Genomic DNA, 17,090 nt, shown 5'->3' with positions numbered 1-17,090 from the left:
AACTTATCTAAATTTTATTCTTCTGCAATATTACTCAAACTGCTTCAATGATGTGGTCCCAACCTTTGCTGCTGAGGTAATCCCATCAGCTCTTTTAGTCAAGTGAGTCAAGCAATACGTTGAGAGCATGAATACTTGACACTGAGGTTGGGTCAGCCACGACTGTACTGACTAGCAGAGCAGGGTTGAGACGGCTGAAAGGCCACCTCTTGTTTCTCAGGTTATTATGGCCATGCTCCACTTTTAACAACTACCTCATTCCCAGTTGCTCTGTACACAACAGGGCTTGATATCCACTGATTTAGTAGCTGTTGATCTGCATATTTGTGGGGTTGACTGTGCATTTCTGAATCTGAAGCTTCACACAGATCTTCCAGAGACCTCTCTTCTGGTGACTAGTAAATGTTTACCATGAGATTAAATATCAAAAGTTGGTGTATGTCTGGAGCCAGGGTTCAGATAATGGGCAGATGGGGGAAAGGGTCTAGAGTGCGTGTTTTGTAAAAACTTCTATGTCAAATTCAGCCTACTTTGACAAGCTAAAACTGGCAATGAAGTTGTAATATCTATGGAGGGATCGATTGCGACCTTTGCGGGCACTTTATTTTTTTTTAATGTATGGGGAAGCTCACAGATTTAGAAGATTTGGTTTGTGATTTTGCACCACTGTGTGATTAAATCTGTTAAAAGAGATGGTGTTTGATAAACCTGGCAATTTTTGCATCAGACTGAAACCACCAATGACACAATTTTACAACTTTAAGACTTGTACTTCCAAACAAAATCAACAAAAGCAGAATTTAATTATTAGTATAACTCACCATGTACTCCATATAACATTTTAATATGATCCAAAAATCGATATTTATTATGACACACAAGACCTTTAGCTCATCAGGTCCCTTATTCACTCTCCTGAACAATTTTAACAGTCCCATTTCCTTTCCTGCACTAACCTATAGCCACATAAACTTAATCTTTCACACTCCCATCATGTCTCATTTCAATCCTCTTGCCAGGTACCTGGAGATGGAGGTCAATGTATCAGGGTTGTGTAGGAAAAGAGAGCTCTTGGTGAGAAACCCATGTGGTTTTGCAAATTTTCAACAACATTCAATTTCAAGACTAGTCTTTTTCCACAGTGCCATTAGTGAAAAAGCGTTAAGAACTGCAACATTCCTTGAACAGCAGATAATAGTCCATAATCAATAATAGAGTCCACAAAGATCAGAATCTAACCCAGGTCCCTACAGCTACTAGGCAGAAGCATCAACTGTTGTGTCACAGTGTGGCCAATTGACAAATTCATCATAAGCTTTAATTATATGCAATTTAATTACATTTAACAAATTTCCTTCTTCTCATGACCTTAGAAGTTAAATTTTTGATAAGCTTAATAAAATGCTTTGTTTTACTCTACTTCAAATTAGATCTGCAAACAAAAAGGCTACATTCAGATGTTATTGATTTGGGAACTAACCATCTTGGTTTTTTTTTGCAGTTTAAAGAGTTATAAGCTAATGTCTCATGCTACCTGCTGGGAAATGGATCTGTGGAATTAATGTAAATGGAGTAGCTAATTTGGGTTTTAAATGACAGGAAGGAGATGGAGGGAGAGACAAAAAAGGATTGCACCCAATCATAACGTCACAATCAAGCAGGTCTACAGCATTTATCGGCACAACTAAACGCAGCACATCATTCACAGATGCTGGACACCTTATAACTGCAAATTAGTGGCAAATGGGAGCATGTTAAAATTAACATTAGATTGTCACTGAAGAAAATGGCATCCTAGTTTGGGGGGGGGCACCCTTTCATTCATGCTTGGTTCCTGACTTTTTGATAACTTGCTTCAAAACAAAACACAGTAATTCAACTTATTTGTGAACAAACTAATGCTTCAGGTAATTTCCCCATTTCCTAATTGTTTACATGAAATGATAAAAAGGAAGCATTTAACATTTATAAAAATGCATCATGACCATCAGAAGCTTCCCGCCTCTTCTCTTGCTCACCCACCCCTCAATTCTTTGAGGCATCTCTTTATTCTAGATTAGTTCATTTTTCTTTTTCCTTTGCTTAAATTGTCAAATCTGCTTAATTGCCATGTTCGTTTTGTTCCAGTTATTATTTAGAAAAATAATGCATGCTGATTGCAATCCATCAGATTACAAGCCCTCCCATACCTAATCAATTCAATTATTTCAGGGAAATTACTGCTCCACAGGAGAGGAAGATGAGACATTCTAACTGGCATTTTCATGGATAAAGTTAAGCAGTTAATTCAAAATTTTCTTTCAATGTTTATCATTTAGTATTTTAAGATACAGATTACCCTGATACCTCACTTGGTGATAATTAGCATTAATGGATTCAACACTAAAAAGTCATTATAAAAATTATATAAATAACAATACATTACAGACATCACTGTTGTTCTGAGAATCCGGCACTAACCTCTGCCCTCTCCATCGCTCTGTCACGAACCTGAAAGTTCAGTTACCCACTGGCACTCCCAGAGCAGTGGATAGTTCATACTTTCATTACCTAAGAAGCTCACTCTATACCACACCATGTGGCAAAGTCCTATAGCTACTTGTGAGGGCTATGACAACTGATATTGCTGCTTAGCACCAAGATGCAGAATCCACCCTGACCAGTGCAGTGAGTGCAGCACCAGTAGGAGCCATGAGAACAGGCAGCACCTGCTCCACTTATTAACAGATCCTCTATCATTACTTTCTGTAGAATGCAGTGGATGCTACCATTTCCCCCTCTTTGTTTAGCCGCATGGCTCTCCCCCGCCCAGACATTTCTTTTAACAACCAGCTCAATTGCTGCCATGGCAACCAGGGCACGTCCCAGGACCCCACATCCCAGTCTAATCAGCCGCTCGGTTCACCCCAGCCCCCGCAGCTAAACACTGCACATTGCTTCGGTGTTCTAATCAATCCCAAACCACTGCTGCAGGAACATCAGGTTCCAGTGCAGCCTGAGCAAATGTATTTACCTTTCAGCTAAGTGTACCTGTAAACATTCAGACTACAAGACCAAAAGTACAATGATGAATCACGGTTTGAAGGGTAGCGTGTATCAGTAGATTTATATAACCTTTAAATTTGGCCCAGTTAAAAACATGATAGCAAGATAAATAATTTTCTTTGTAATAATTAACTATTCCATTTCCAAAACACTTACAACATAGCCAGCATATTCTTCATTTTCAACAAAAGCATCATGAAGCCAGACAAATTCTTCATGCTGACGAACTACAGAAAATTCATCTTGTTTGAAATTAGGTAGAGTACTCTGCAAGGATACAAGCACATTGTAAGTCACAATTTATCTTTGCAATGTTTTAAAGAGAAAAAGGAAACTTATGGTAGGTGCAATAAACCATTAGCATAAAGCTGACTTGCATAATTGCCAAGAATTTTAACATAACAGACCTGCATTTACAGTCAAAAAATGAATAGTGTTGATAAAGGGCAGTAAGTAGGAATGGATCAAAACAAGGCATTGGCAAAGTTTAAGAGAAATGTTTTTGGAGTACTCTAAATGCAGGGGAGAGCAAGGAAGTGGAGGATTAATGGAACAGATCACTCTCCAGTGGATAAATGGAAATAAGGAGCAATCCTGTATCAGAATATGCCAGACTTAAAAAAAAATAGCATTGTAAAGCTCCTTTGACAACACAGAACATCCCATAGCACTGTGCAACCAATGAAGTTGTTTTAAACATAATCACTGTTGCATTGTAGGAAACATTAACCAATTGAAGAGAGGAAGCTTCCATAAACAGCAATGTGACTATTTACATGTGATGTTGATCGAGACTGCACCAAGCACATCACCCCTGCTGTTCTAGTGCCTGGGAATCTTGTGCCCGACTGAGGGAGTGAACAGTTAACCATTTCCTTCCAAAAGCAGCATACCTGACAAGTAACACTTCTGCCATAATGCATTTAGGTGGCCAAGCTGGATTTCTGAGCTCCAGTCCCTGGAGTGGGCTCCCCAGTATTCCAACTCAGAGGAAAACTGTTTCTTACTGACTTATTATCCAAATCAAAACATGAGATACTTGAAAATACATAATAATGTTGAAATCAATCCAGAATGGTTTAAGGGGCATGTGTGGCAGGATGAGCACAGAATTGAATTTTAGTTTAGCTAAAGATTATATTATGGCATTTTTCAGATCAAGAGCAAATAGCTTGAATTTTTATTTTACATTTGAAGATAATGATTTTTTAAAATGTGAACTAATTTCCTTTTGCAGATCACAATCTGTAAATAATGAGATTTTTTAAAGTTATTTTAAATTTGTTGATCAAAATCATAATTCTTAAATAACAACTTAAGCGAATAACCAACATGTTCAGAGAATAGTACAAGGCGGACACACACAGGGAGTGACAGGTGCATGGAATGCGCTGCTCAGGGTGGTGGTAGATGAAGATATATTAAGGACTTTTAAGAGACTTTTCGATATATGGATAAAAGAAGGGCTATATGGGAAGGGTTAGAGTAATCTTGGAATCAGCACATCTTGACCTGTACTGTAATGTTCTATAGTCTAAGAAAAAGTATAAGAACATGAAAACTTTTAATAATGATGCAACACAAGCATAGACCATTAGCACTTGAAATGAAATTTGAGCATCCTCACTTCAAGTGGTTTGCATACAGTATGTCAGTCACTCATGATTTTTGTAGCAGCACCTGAAAAATTCAGGCAGCATGTGCTGTGATTTTTGAAGGATTACATTGCTGTTGGTAACCAATAAAATTAAACAGAAAACTATTACACCAATTATATACTGTACAACACAATATAAGAAAACAGAAGTGCTCAGTTTTCATCTTAAATTTAATCCCTTTACCTTTGTGTGAACTGTGAATTTAACTTTATCTCTTTCACTAAGTGCATCAGAAATGTCAACCTGAAGAGTGCCATCTGTTTGGAGATCCACATTGACTGGTCTAGACTGAAATGGCAAAAATAGTTTAAAACTAAGTTTCAAAAATATTCAAAGAAAGACAATATTATTTCATTTAAAAATAAAATATAGAAAACGTGAATTAATATATGTTGAGCCAGAATCGGAGAAAACTCAAATCTTAAATGGTAAGGTTTCAAATATCATAAAGAAGCACAAGGAGTTTGCTAGGAGATAAGCAGGTCACCAAAGCTGGCAGGAGAATTATAATGTAGAGACAAATGGGCATTTAAAAGCCATCTACATGCAACTTGAACTTCAATTATTTAGCAATAGCCTCTATAGTTACGGATTCATCCATTACAAAATTAAAAACACAAAAGGATGAAAAATGCTGAAAATATATTCACTGGGTGTCTATCTAACATTGTATAACTCTTATATTACCCAAAGTTAGTATTTTGTCATGAGTTGAGATAGGGGGTTTGAAAAGCAAAAAGCTATAGACACTTCAATTCAGAAATACTAAAAACAGAAAATGCAGCAAATGCTCAGCAGATCAGGCAGTGTCTTTTGAGAACAGGAAAAAAAATGTTTCAGCTCGACAATCTTTAACCAGAACGTTCTTATTATAAAGATCAAAATAAAAATGTTGACCCACAGTTGGTGGTGTCTGATCTGCTGATTATTTCTAGTCAGTCTTGTTTACATTTATTATTGATGAGTAACTAATAAAGATCTTCAAAATAATAGAAAGATAATCACCAGTGGTGGAACCTTTTCCATTTACTGGCAACAATAATAAACCAATACAAATATTAGTAATCACAAAAAGGATTCATTTCAGTAACATTTGCATGGATGGCAGATCGAATATGGAATTCCCTTCTTCAAACTCCTACTGAAACAGGATCCATAAGGAAAATTAACTGGCTGCTGGAACAAGAATGACATACAATGAAGAATGGTGAAGAATAAAAGCAATTAATGAGAAGTGCAGAATCAGACTGTGTCCCATGTGTGATACAGCACTAAGAATTGAATGTCTGATTTTACACTTATGTGCAGTGAGTATTTATATTAAGATAACCTCAAAAATCTAACTGCAAACATAAAAATTAATATAATGTTTTATTACATAGTCTCAGTCTCTCCAAACGTAAACTATTTGCCAGTTCTCTCAGCCACATATCGTACGAAGGCACAGGTTCCATTTTCCACATTTGCAGGATTAACGTCTTAGCAATCACCATTCCAAATAATACAGCCATTTTTTCATACGTATTGGCTGAAGACAGGGAGATTGTTGCTCCAAGGATGGCTATGAGCGGGTCTGGTTCCCACCACTTCCCAAAAGCCTCAGAGTAAAAGTGAAAAATACTTTTCCAGTATGCATAAAGCTTACAACATGACCAGAATGAATGTGACAAATTACTGTTCACAGATTTACATCTATTACAAACTGGCAAATACTTTACATTTGGAGAGACTGAGACTATGTAATGAGGACAGAGGGGACATCTTTGAAAGGATTATGGGGCCCTGTATTGGACTTTCTTACAGGGTGAGGACTGAGGTTTTTTGGTGTGGTGCACCTCTGCTGTGTATGTTTACTTATACTTTATATTTTTCTCCCTTTTGTTGCACAATATTTAATTTGATTTTGTTATGGTTGTGGTTTTTGTAGATGTTCTATTTTTTGTGTTTTTTTGTTTGTTATAAATAAAAAGAAAAAAGAAAAAATGTTTTATTGCTTTGAAAAATCTACAAACAATAGCTAGTGTGTGCACCAAAATACCATTTTCCTTCTGCAAAACTCAAACTAATATTCGAGACTTTTATAAAAAGAATTAATTACAATTTCCACACAATGGGACTGCCACAGTAAGTCAACATTTTTGTGACAAAATGTTATCCTTCAGCAGAACATGGCATTACCTTTTACACCAAGGCTAATCTCAGCAGTAGCCCAGCAAAAGGAAAATGTTCAAGATTTTGTAAAGTACAAAATCTTCCAATAGCTGTATTAAATGAAGAGAAAACCAAAAAATATATAAAATCAGTACCTTTAAAAAAAACTCAGATGTTTTCCAGTTAGCAATAAAACCACTAAAATTCAGATTTTCAAACTAATAATTATTACAGATTTGATTTAAGACAATTTCCTTGCAACAGACAATCCTTTCCACCAATGCTAAGGATTCTTGTCTTGATTTTAAATTAAACTGCAATCCACTTCCTGTTGAATACAGCTGAGATTATGCTTCTCTAAAATGTTTATCAAGAGGTGAAAATTAACTTAAGGAGCACTGCAAAAAGGAGATATCAGAAGTGGGAAGTTCAAAGCTGAACCAAAGAGAAATGGGGTGCATAAGTAGTCAGAATTGTGCAAGAGGTCTGTGAGGAGTTGTATTAACAAAGATAGAAGGGAACTTCAAATACATGGATAGAACATTTTAAATCAAGTCCAGGGATGCCACTATTTGTCAGCAAACTTCGGCTCTAACTGAGGACTAATAAATGTGTTCAAACAAGAATATTTTACTTAAAATTTATTAAACATACGCACCAGCTATGATAATTAAAATGCACTGTCAACTCAAGTGCCACACTTGACGTAGATCCATCTTTAGAAACTAAAGGCAAAGAAATGCACAAAGCTAACTCAGTGTATTTATTTCCCTGCTTTATCCGTGAACTTGGAGAAACAATAAATTATGCATTCTCGAGGAAATCTGCAGATGCTGGAAATTCAAGCAACACAAAAAGTTGCTGGTGAATGCAGCAGGCCAGGCAGCATCTCTAGGAAGAGGTACAGTCAACGATTCGGGCCGAGACCCTTCGTCAGGACGAATTGAAGGAAGAGCTAGTAAGAGATTTGAAAGTTGGAGGGGGAGAGGGAGATCCAAAATGATAGGAGAAGACAGGAGGGGGAGGGATAGAGCCAAGAGCTGGACAGGTGATTGGCAAAAAGGGATATGAGAGGATCATGGGACAGGAGGCCTAGGGAGAAAGAAAAAGGGGGAGGGGGGAAAACCCAGAGGATAGGCAAGGGGTATAGTGAGAGGGACAGAGGGAGAAAAACAAGAGAGAGAAAAAGAATGTGTGTATATAAATAAATAAATAACGGATGGGGTACGAGGGGGAGGCGGGGCATTAGTGGAAGTTTGAGAAGTCAATGTTCATGCCATCAGGTTGGAGGCTACCCAGACAGAATACAAGGTGTTGTTCCTCTAACCCGAGTGTGGCTTCAACTTTACAGTAGAGGAGGCCATGGATAGACATATCAGAATGGGAATGGGACGTGGAATTAAAATGTGTGGCCACTGGGAGATCCTGCTTTCTCTGGCAGACAGAGCGTAGGTGCTCAGCGAAATGATCTCCCAGTCTGCTGGATCTGGCCAATAAATAGGCCACATCGGGAGCACCGGACGCAGTATATCACCCCAGCCAACTCACAGGTGAAGTGTCGCCTCACCTGGAAGGACTGTCTGGGGCCCTGAATGGTGGTAAGGGAGGAAGTGTAAGGGCATGTGTAGCACTTGTTCCACTTGCAAGGTTAAGTGCCAAGAGGGAGATCGGTGGGGAGGAATGGGGGGGACGAATGGACAAGGGAGTCGCGTAGGGAGCAATCCCTGCGGAAAGCGGGGGGGGGGGAGGAGGGAAAGATGTGTTTAGTGGTGGGATCCTGTTGGAGGTGGCAGAAGTTACAGAGAATAATATGTTGGGCCCAGAGGCTGGTGTGGTGGTAGGTGAGGACAAGGGGAACCCTATTCCTAGTGGGGTGGCGGGACAATGGAGTGAGAGCAGATGTGCGTGAAATTATGCATTCTAATTTTATACCAAAGACAAGTATTTGGATGGCACGGCAAAATAAAACTGCTGGAAGGAATGGGAAAACATGAATTTCACCATTGCAAAAAAAAAAGTCACATAAAGCAAACTATGTTGCATGGTAAAATGTTCTTTCACAAATAGCAATCACTATATCCATCCCATCTTAATTCAACAACACAAAACCAGTAGTACAGGTCTTCCAAGGATATGGCAAGGTTGAATAGTTTGCATGTTGGAAATGCAACCACGAACTGAGTTCTTACATGGCAGATGCCTGCAGCAGCACAGCAGCTGGCAAATCCAGACCGAATAGTTCCCACGCACTGATTCATATGTACAGACTATACACAAGTCTGGCATTCATAAGGGGAGGAACTTTATTAACAACCTAATAACCAAATTCAAAAGGAGTCGTGTTTTTCCTGGAAGGTTCACAACTCCTCTTACTCTATGCAGCGAGTGAAAAAGTTTTTGATGATTACTTCTGTGTTAATTACCTTTTTTATTGAACATATTATTCACACACAAGGAGAAGAGCATCTACTGAAAACCCACATTAACTATCAGCTTCATTGCATTGAGAAAGTATCCCATCATTCACAAATACAAAAGTTATCACAAAAATTGTTACAAAGGAACAATCCACTTTCTGCAGAAAGTATGAGAAAGTAACAAAATCGTAACTCTACAGATCAACAGGATAATCCAAATCCTGATTATTATCCTACAGAAAACTTCTACTCCACCATTAAATCATCTGAATTATTTACACTTCTGGCATAACTACTCTATGAAACTTTCCATACAAGAATGCCTCCAAAACCTCAACAAGTTTATACTTGCATTCTTTGACTCTTTGGGATTAATTAAACAATGCCAATAATAATAAATAGTTATGCTGAATACACAAATAAAGTAGCCTATTCAACAGTCTTGACAAATAGCACAAACATTTTCTGTTTACTTTTGCAACTATGTTTTCTATAAATTAGTTGATCTGTTTCCTTATAATTGAAGGTGTACTTTAAAAACATATCTGTATGACAAAAATGCTATTTTAAGTCCAAGTTTAATTGTCATTCAACCATACATGAATACAGCCAAACAAAACAACATTCCTCCATGGCCAAGGTGCAAAACATAGTACCAACAGTCACACACAGCACAAACCACATACAAGATATCAGGAAAATACAGTAACAAAACAAAAAGTCCATGAATGTTGCAGAAATCTGCAGTTGAACACAAAACAGATTGCCTTCTGTCGAGTGAACGTAGCACCAACTCCAGCTTGAATGCGTGCCATACCGCCTCCACTGGAGCGCGCCAACTCTGACGCCTCTCTCCTGGGCGGCTGTAAACTGGTGACACCGCAGCTGGAGGACTAGTCCTTGCTACAATCGAGGCCATGCAGCTCCCACGCAGTCCACTGATAAAAATCAATGAATTGAACTTGCAGCATTCCACATTAACAATGTCCTAAAGGGTCTGACAATAACAAGAAAGGCGACCGAGACGATCACTCACTGTTAGACTGCACACTGCCTTTGTATCCTGACTCCTCAGCTGCCTCTCTGATGCAGGCAACTGCACGAACGGCACCAAGTCCAGCTCTTCCAGTTCCTCTGCCAGTGACCAACCTGCTAATGGGGTACACCTGCAGTACTTCCAGTTCTTAATGTCCTGCAGTACGTTGTAATTGTAAACAATACATTTAAAAAGGACAACACCACCTCTGGTTGACCCACAGAAGCTGTTGTGATTGAATGCAATGCCATCTTACAGCACAATTTATTTCATTCTATAAGATCCAGACTCATTCAGCCTTGAAAAGAATTAAATAAGCCATACTTTTATAACCTTCAATTCAATCACCATAAGAAATCACACTTCCATCTCTTCTTTCAACCACCATCAAGGCTTGACAGTTCCTTAAAGCTTAATGGTCTGAAATCAAAGTTAGAGCTTAATCAAAGCACTAAACATGACTTCCCTCAGACTCAAGTTCAATACTAATTTGGTAATATAACCAAACATTAAGTTTATGCTGAAACATTAAGTTTGACTGCTGAACAATGGATTCTGTGTGTTAACGTTGTGCTTTTTTTGAAAACATGCCTGTTACAAATCTTGGCTTCTCACTTTGACATCAGCAATCTTTAAGCTAATAAAATACTGAGGAAGTTTCTTAACCTACAGCTATAGCAGGAGATAATCATTCAAAAAAAAACCACAAACAATGAATCAGGTTTTACAAACCCAACTCTCACTTCAAGCATTTGTATCAATATACTCCGGAATGTGCACTTTGACCACTTAGGGCAGGGGTTCCCAAGCTTTTTTATGCCACAGACCCCTACCATTAACTGACGGACCTGTAGACCCCAGGTTGTGAACTTCTGACTTAGGAAAACTAACATATGTTTATAATATTAGATTAGATTATGAGAACACTCAGTCCTCTTTTTATTGTCATTTAGAAATGCATACATGCATTAAGAAATGATACAATATTTCTCCGGAGTGGTATCACAGAAAACAGGACAAACCAAAGACTAACACTAATATTGTGCTGATTTTAGTAACAAACTCTTCAACAAAACCAAATAGCCAATTCAACTTTGTTTTCTAAACTATGACTGTTTTCGTAAACTTGCACATCTAGCCATGAAGGGCAAATTTTATTTATTTAGGGATAGCACGAAACAGGCCGTTCCGGTTTAATGAGCTGCACTGTCCAGCAAACCATCTATTTAACCCTAGTCTAATTACAGGACAATTTACAATCACCAATTAACCTACTGACTGGTTAGGTCTTTTGTACTGTGGGAGGAAACTGGAGCACCCAGAGAAAACCCATAGACTCACAAGAAGAATGTACAAACTTACTTACAAAAGATGCTGTAATAACATCACACCAACTGCTACGCTACCTTAGTGCCTTTTAAATGCCATTCAACTCCATTCCACCAACTGGCAGACCCTGGTTAGTTTGGATTAGCAAAATCTCCTCCACACTCACCATCAGTATAAGTGCACTACACAACTGTGTGTTTAGCCCCTGCTCTACTCACTTTATACCTATGATCATGTAGCTAAGACACCAAAGTTGTTAACGAAATCAAAGATGCTGATGAATCAGCATATAGGAGGGAGACTGAAAATCTGTTTGAATAGTGCCACAATTACAACCTCTCCCTCAATGTCAAAATCAAAGATCGATTACAAGAGGAAGAAGCTGGAGGTCCTTCCTCATTAAGGGATTGGGGGTGGAGAAGGGCAGAAGCTTTAAACTCCTTGCAACTAGTATTATCAGATTACCTATCCTGGGACCAGCACGCAAGTACCATCACAAAGGTGGCATGACAGCACCATCTACTTCCTCAGAAGTTTGCATAGATTTGCATAGCATAGATCCCCACCATTCAGGCCATACTCCCTTCTCAATGTTACGATTGGGCAGGAAGTACAGAAGTCAGTAGTCCCACACCACCAGTTTCGCACAATTATTAACCTACAATCATCAGGTTCCTTAATTAGAGTGGATAATGTCACTCACCACAACTCTGAACTGATTCTACAAACTACAGACTCACTTAAGGACTCTTTACAACTCATGTTCTTGACTTTTTTTTTGCTCATTTTGTTTCCTTTTGCAAATTGGTTGTCAGTCTTTGCTTATGTATGTTTTTTTTCATGGATTCTATTGCATTTCTATTCTTCTTATAAACACCTGCCAAAAATTAAACTCAAGGTAGCATAAGGTAACATACAGGCAACACACATAAAAGTTGTTGGTGAACGCAGCAGGCCAGGCAGCATCTCTAGGGAGAGGTACAGTTGACGTTTCAGGCCGAGACCCTTCGTCAGGACTAACATAAGGTAACGTACATGTACTTTGAGAACAAATTTACTTTGAACCTTAATATGTTGTTTACTTTTTATTCAGATTTTTAAAAGTGCCAAACCAGATTATCCCAATATATTTTGCAGCTGATAAAATGTTTTTGAATTAACTGAAAAACAGTCAATTTACACACTGTAAAATTCCATAAGAATATAACTACAAGATGTCCTTGGCATTGCTAATTGAAGTATAAAGAGTAGCCACAGCACCAGGAATAAGCCACTCTGCTCAGATTTGAAATAATGCACGAGATCTTTTACTTGAGAGGACAATAAAGGACCTCAGCTTAACAACTCATCTAAAAGACGAGAAAACTAAAGAAACTTGGCTGTCCCCTAAAACCCTCACTAATTTTTAAAGATGCACCGTAGAAAGCATTCTTCTAGGGTGCATCACAACCTGGTATGGAAGTTATCCTGTCCAAGACCAAAAGAAGCTACAGAAGATCGTGAACACGGCGCAGCACATGACACAAACCAATCTTCCGTCCTTGGACTCACTTTGCACCGCATGCTTTCGGAGCAGCGCTGCCAGAATAATCATGGACACGACCCACCCAGCCAACCCACTTTTTGTCCCTCTTCCCTCCGGGAGAAGGGTCAGGAGTTTGAAGATTTGTATGGCCAGATTTGGGAACAGCTTCTTTCCAACTGTGATAAGACTGCTGAATGGATCCTGACCCAGATCTGGGCCATACCCTCCAAATATCCGGACCTACCTCTCGGTTTTTTTGCACTACCTTACTTCCCATTTTTCTATTTTCTATTTATGATTTATAATTTAAATTTTTAACATTTACTAAATTTAACTATTTTTAATATTTAATATTTGTAATCCAGGGAGTGTGAAGTGCAGAATCAAATACCACTGTGATGATTGTACGTTCTAGTACCAATTGTTTGGCCACAATAAAGTATAAAGGATAAAGACAGCACCGTCTTACAGGTGTTTCATTTTTCAAGTAGAAAAAAAAACTACACAACCTTTTTTTTAAAAAACGCAAACAACAGGAATTCTGCAGATGCTGGAAATTCAAGTAACACACATCAAAGTTGCTGGTGAACGCAGCAGGCCAGGTAGCATCTGTAGGAAGAGGTGCAGTCGACGTTTCAGGCCGAGACCCTTCGTCAGGACTAACTGAAGGAAGAGTGAGTAAGGGATTTGAAAGTTGGAGGGGGAAGGGGAGATCCAAAATGATAGGAGAAGACAGGAGGGGGAGGGATAGAGCCAAGAGCTGGACAGGTGATAGACAAAAGGGGATACGAGAGGATCATGGGACAGGAGGTCCGGGAAGAACTCTCGCAGATACCTCCTCTTATTTACCCCTCGATCATGACCCCACTAAGGAGCACCAGGCCATTGTCTCCCACACCATCACCGCTCAGGGGATCTCCCATCCACTGCTACCAACCTTATAGCTCCCACACCCCGCACTTCCCGTTTCTACCTCCTACCCAAGATCCACAAACCTGCCTGTCCTGGCCGACCTATTGTCTCAGCTTGCTCCTGCCCCACCGAACTCATTTCTGCATACCTCGACATGGTTTTATCCCCCCTTGTTCAATCCCTTCCTACCTATGTTCATGACACTTCTCACACTCTTAAACTTTTCGATGACTTTAAGTTCCCTGGCCCCCACCGCTTTATTTTCACCATGGATGTCCAGTCCTTATATACTTCCATCCCCCATCAGGAAGGTCTCAAAGCTCTACGTTTCTTTTTGAATTCCAGACCTAATCAGTTCCCCTCTACCACCACTCCGCTCCGTCTAGCGGAATTAGTCCTTACTCTTAATAATTTCTCCTTTGGCTCCTCCCACTTCCTCCAAACTAAAGGTGTAGCTATGGGCACCTGTATGGGTCCTAGCTATGCCTGCCTTTTTGTTGGGTTTGTGGAACAATCTATGTTCCGTACCTATTCTGGTATCTGTCCCCCACTTTTCCTTCGCTACATCGACGACTGCATTGGCGTTGCTTCCTGCATGCATGCAGAACTCGTTGACTTTATTAACTTTGCCTCCAACTTTCACCCTGCCCTCAAGTTTACCTGGTCCATTTCCGACACCTCCCTCCCCTTTCTAGATCTTTCTGTCTCTGTCTCTGGAGACAGCTTATCCACTGATGTCTACTATAAGCCTACTGACTCTCACAGCTATCTGGACTATTCCTCTTCTCACCCTGTCTCTTGCAAAAACGCCATCCCCTTCTTGCAATTCCTCCATCTCCGCCGCATCTGCTCTCAGGATGAGGCTTTTCATTCTAGGACGAGGGAGATGTCTTCCTTTTTTAAAGAAAGGGGCTTCCCTTCCTCCACTATCAACTCTGCTCTTAAACGCATCTCCCCCATTTCACGTACATCTGCTCTCACTCCATCCTCCCGCCACCCCACTAGGAATAGGGTTCCCCGGTCCTCACCTACCACCCCACCAGCCTCCGGGTCCAACATATTATTCTCCGTAACTTCCGCCACCTCCAACGGGATCCCACCACTAAGCACATCTTTCCCTCCCCCCCCCCTGCATTCCGCAGGGATCGCTCCCTACGCAACTCCCTTGTCCATTCGTCCCCCCCATCCCTCCCCACTGATCTCCCTCCTGGCACTTACCTGTGTAAGCAGAACAAGTGCTACACATGCCCTTACACTTCCTCCCTTACCACCATTCAGGGCCCCAAACAGTCCTTCCAGGTGAGGCAACACTTCACCTGTGAGTTGACTGGGGTGATATACTGCGTCCGGTGCTCCCGATGTGGCCTTTTATATATTGGCGAGACCCGACGCAGACTGGGAGACCGCTTTGCTGAACATCTATGCTCTGTCCGCCAGAGAAAGCAGGATCTCCCAGTGGCCACACATTTTAATTCCACATCCCATTCCCATTCTGACATGTCTATCCACGGCCTCCTCTACTGTAAAGATGAAGCCACACTCAGGTTGGAGGAACAACACCTTATATTCCGTCTGGGTAGCCTCCAACCTGATGGCATGAACATCGACTTCTCTAACTTCAGCTAAGGCCCCACCTCCCCCTCGTACCCCATCTGTTACTTATTTTTATGCACACATTCTTTCTCTCACTCTCCTTTTTCTCCCTCTGCCCCTCTGAATATACCTCTTGCCCATCCTCTGGGTTCCCCCCCCCACCTTGTCTTTCTTCCCGGACCTCCTGTCCCATGATCCTCTCGTATCCCCTTTTGCCTATCACCTGTCCAGCTCTTGGCTCTATCCCCCCCCCCCCCATCTTGTCCTATCATCTTGGATCTCCCCCTCCAACTTTCAAATCCCTTACTCACTCTTCCTTCAGTTAGTCCTGACGAAGGGTCTCGGCCTGAAACGTCGACTGTACCTCTTCCTAGAGATGCTGCCTCGCCTGCTGCATTCACCAGCAACTTTTATGTGTGTTACACAACCTTTTTACTCAGAGGTGAGAATCCCATTAACTGCAACAGCTGTCAGAAGCTGTGCAAGTAATGCTTCAGTTTATCCTTTGTGGTTACATTTGAATCCATTTAAAACTCAGTTGAAGTAGGTGCAAAGACAGAGGCTTCTCCCAAAATATGAAGCTTACTAAAGACAAGGAAAACAATACAATTTGCATTTCGTTTTCTTGATTTTCTTTTCAAAATTAGAAGCAAATTTGGTAGCTATAAGCCTGAATCAATTCTAAGAATAAAAATATGAAATTCACCTTACAATATCGTGCCAACGGCGATCCAAAACATAATAGACATTTAACCTTGTTTAACGGGATATAATTCGTGCACAGTTGCAATTGGCACGAGGCAAGTTCACCTATCGAGACAGTAACTAGGATAGGGTGGAACGTGATTTAAAATCCCCTTTACGGCCCTATTGAGGGCCCAGGACTGGAGAACCAGAAACTGAGAACGGCAAAAACTTACTCCTCTATCCTCTTCTGACAGGAAGTCGGGGCCATCGTCCAAATCTTCCTGCTATATAAATGAAATAAAAATGTCACTACACAAACCAATACTGCCGTCCGTGCCCGAAACACAAATCACTCAGGGGGAAAAAAGTGAAATGAAGTGTAAAAGCCCGTAAATGGGACAAATTAAGAACACCCACCATCATGGCTGCGCAGCAGAGCCTGTGTCACGTGACGCGCAGGGAAGCCCGTGACGCGACGAACAGGGAGGTGGAGGGAGGCTCCTGGAGCTGCCGCTCTCACTGGGTGCGCGACGTGTCCAGTGCGGGCTGCTCCGGTCGTCTGCACAGACCGCAGGTTATGGGCGCCTGGTATCCGAGACCCCGTCACTACCGCAAGAAACAAGTTTCCTAATGTCAGCTGCCAGGACTTTAAACTAAATGGGTGGGAACGTGTTCTGTAGCGGGGAAGTTAAAGGTACAACGAACATAAAGCACTACGGTACAATGCTGGCTCTTCG

At 40.6% G+C, this 17,090-nt stretch overlaps 1 protein-coding gene across 1 annotated transcript in view; it reads right to left on the bottom strand.

The window, feature by feature from the left end:
• snx6 (sorting nexin 6) overlaps positions 1 to 16,876 on the bottom strand; it is an 81,315-nt gene extending 64,439 nt beyond the window's left edge. Inside the window, exons 1-4 of the mRNA XM_063050158.1 lie at positions 16,771 to 16,876; positions 16,587 to 16,637; positions 4,887 to 4,991; positions 3,202 to 3,312 (exon numbers count right to left, since the gene is read on the bottom strand). Coding sequence (XP_062906228.1) covers positions 3,202 to 3,312; positions 4,887 to 4,991; positions 16,587 to 16,637; positions 16,771 to 16,776 — 273 coding nt within the window. The 5' untranslated portion in view covers positions 16,777 to 16,876. The remainder of the gene's footprint in view (positions 1 to 3,201; positions 3,313 to 4,886; positions 4,992 to 16,586; positions 16,638 to 16,770) is intronic.
• Between the last annotated feature and the right edge of the window lie 214 nt (positions 16,877 to 17,090).

Source organism: Mobula hypostoma, chromosome 1, assembly GCF_963921235.1.
Source record: "Mobula hypostoma chromosome 1, sMobHyp1.1, whole genome shotgun sequence".
Lineage (NCBI taxonomy): Eukaryota > Metazoa > Chordata > Chondrichthyes > Myliobatiformes > Myliobatidae > Mobula > Mobula hypostoma.
Note: the sequence above shows the minus strand (reverse complement) of the source record. Positions and strands in the feature narration are given on the sequence as shown.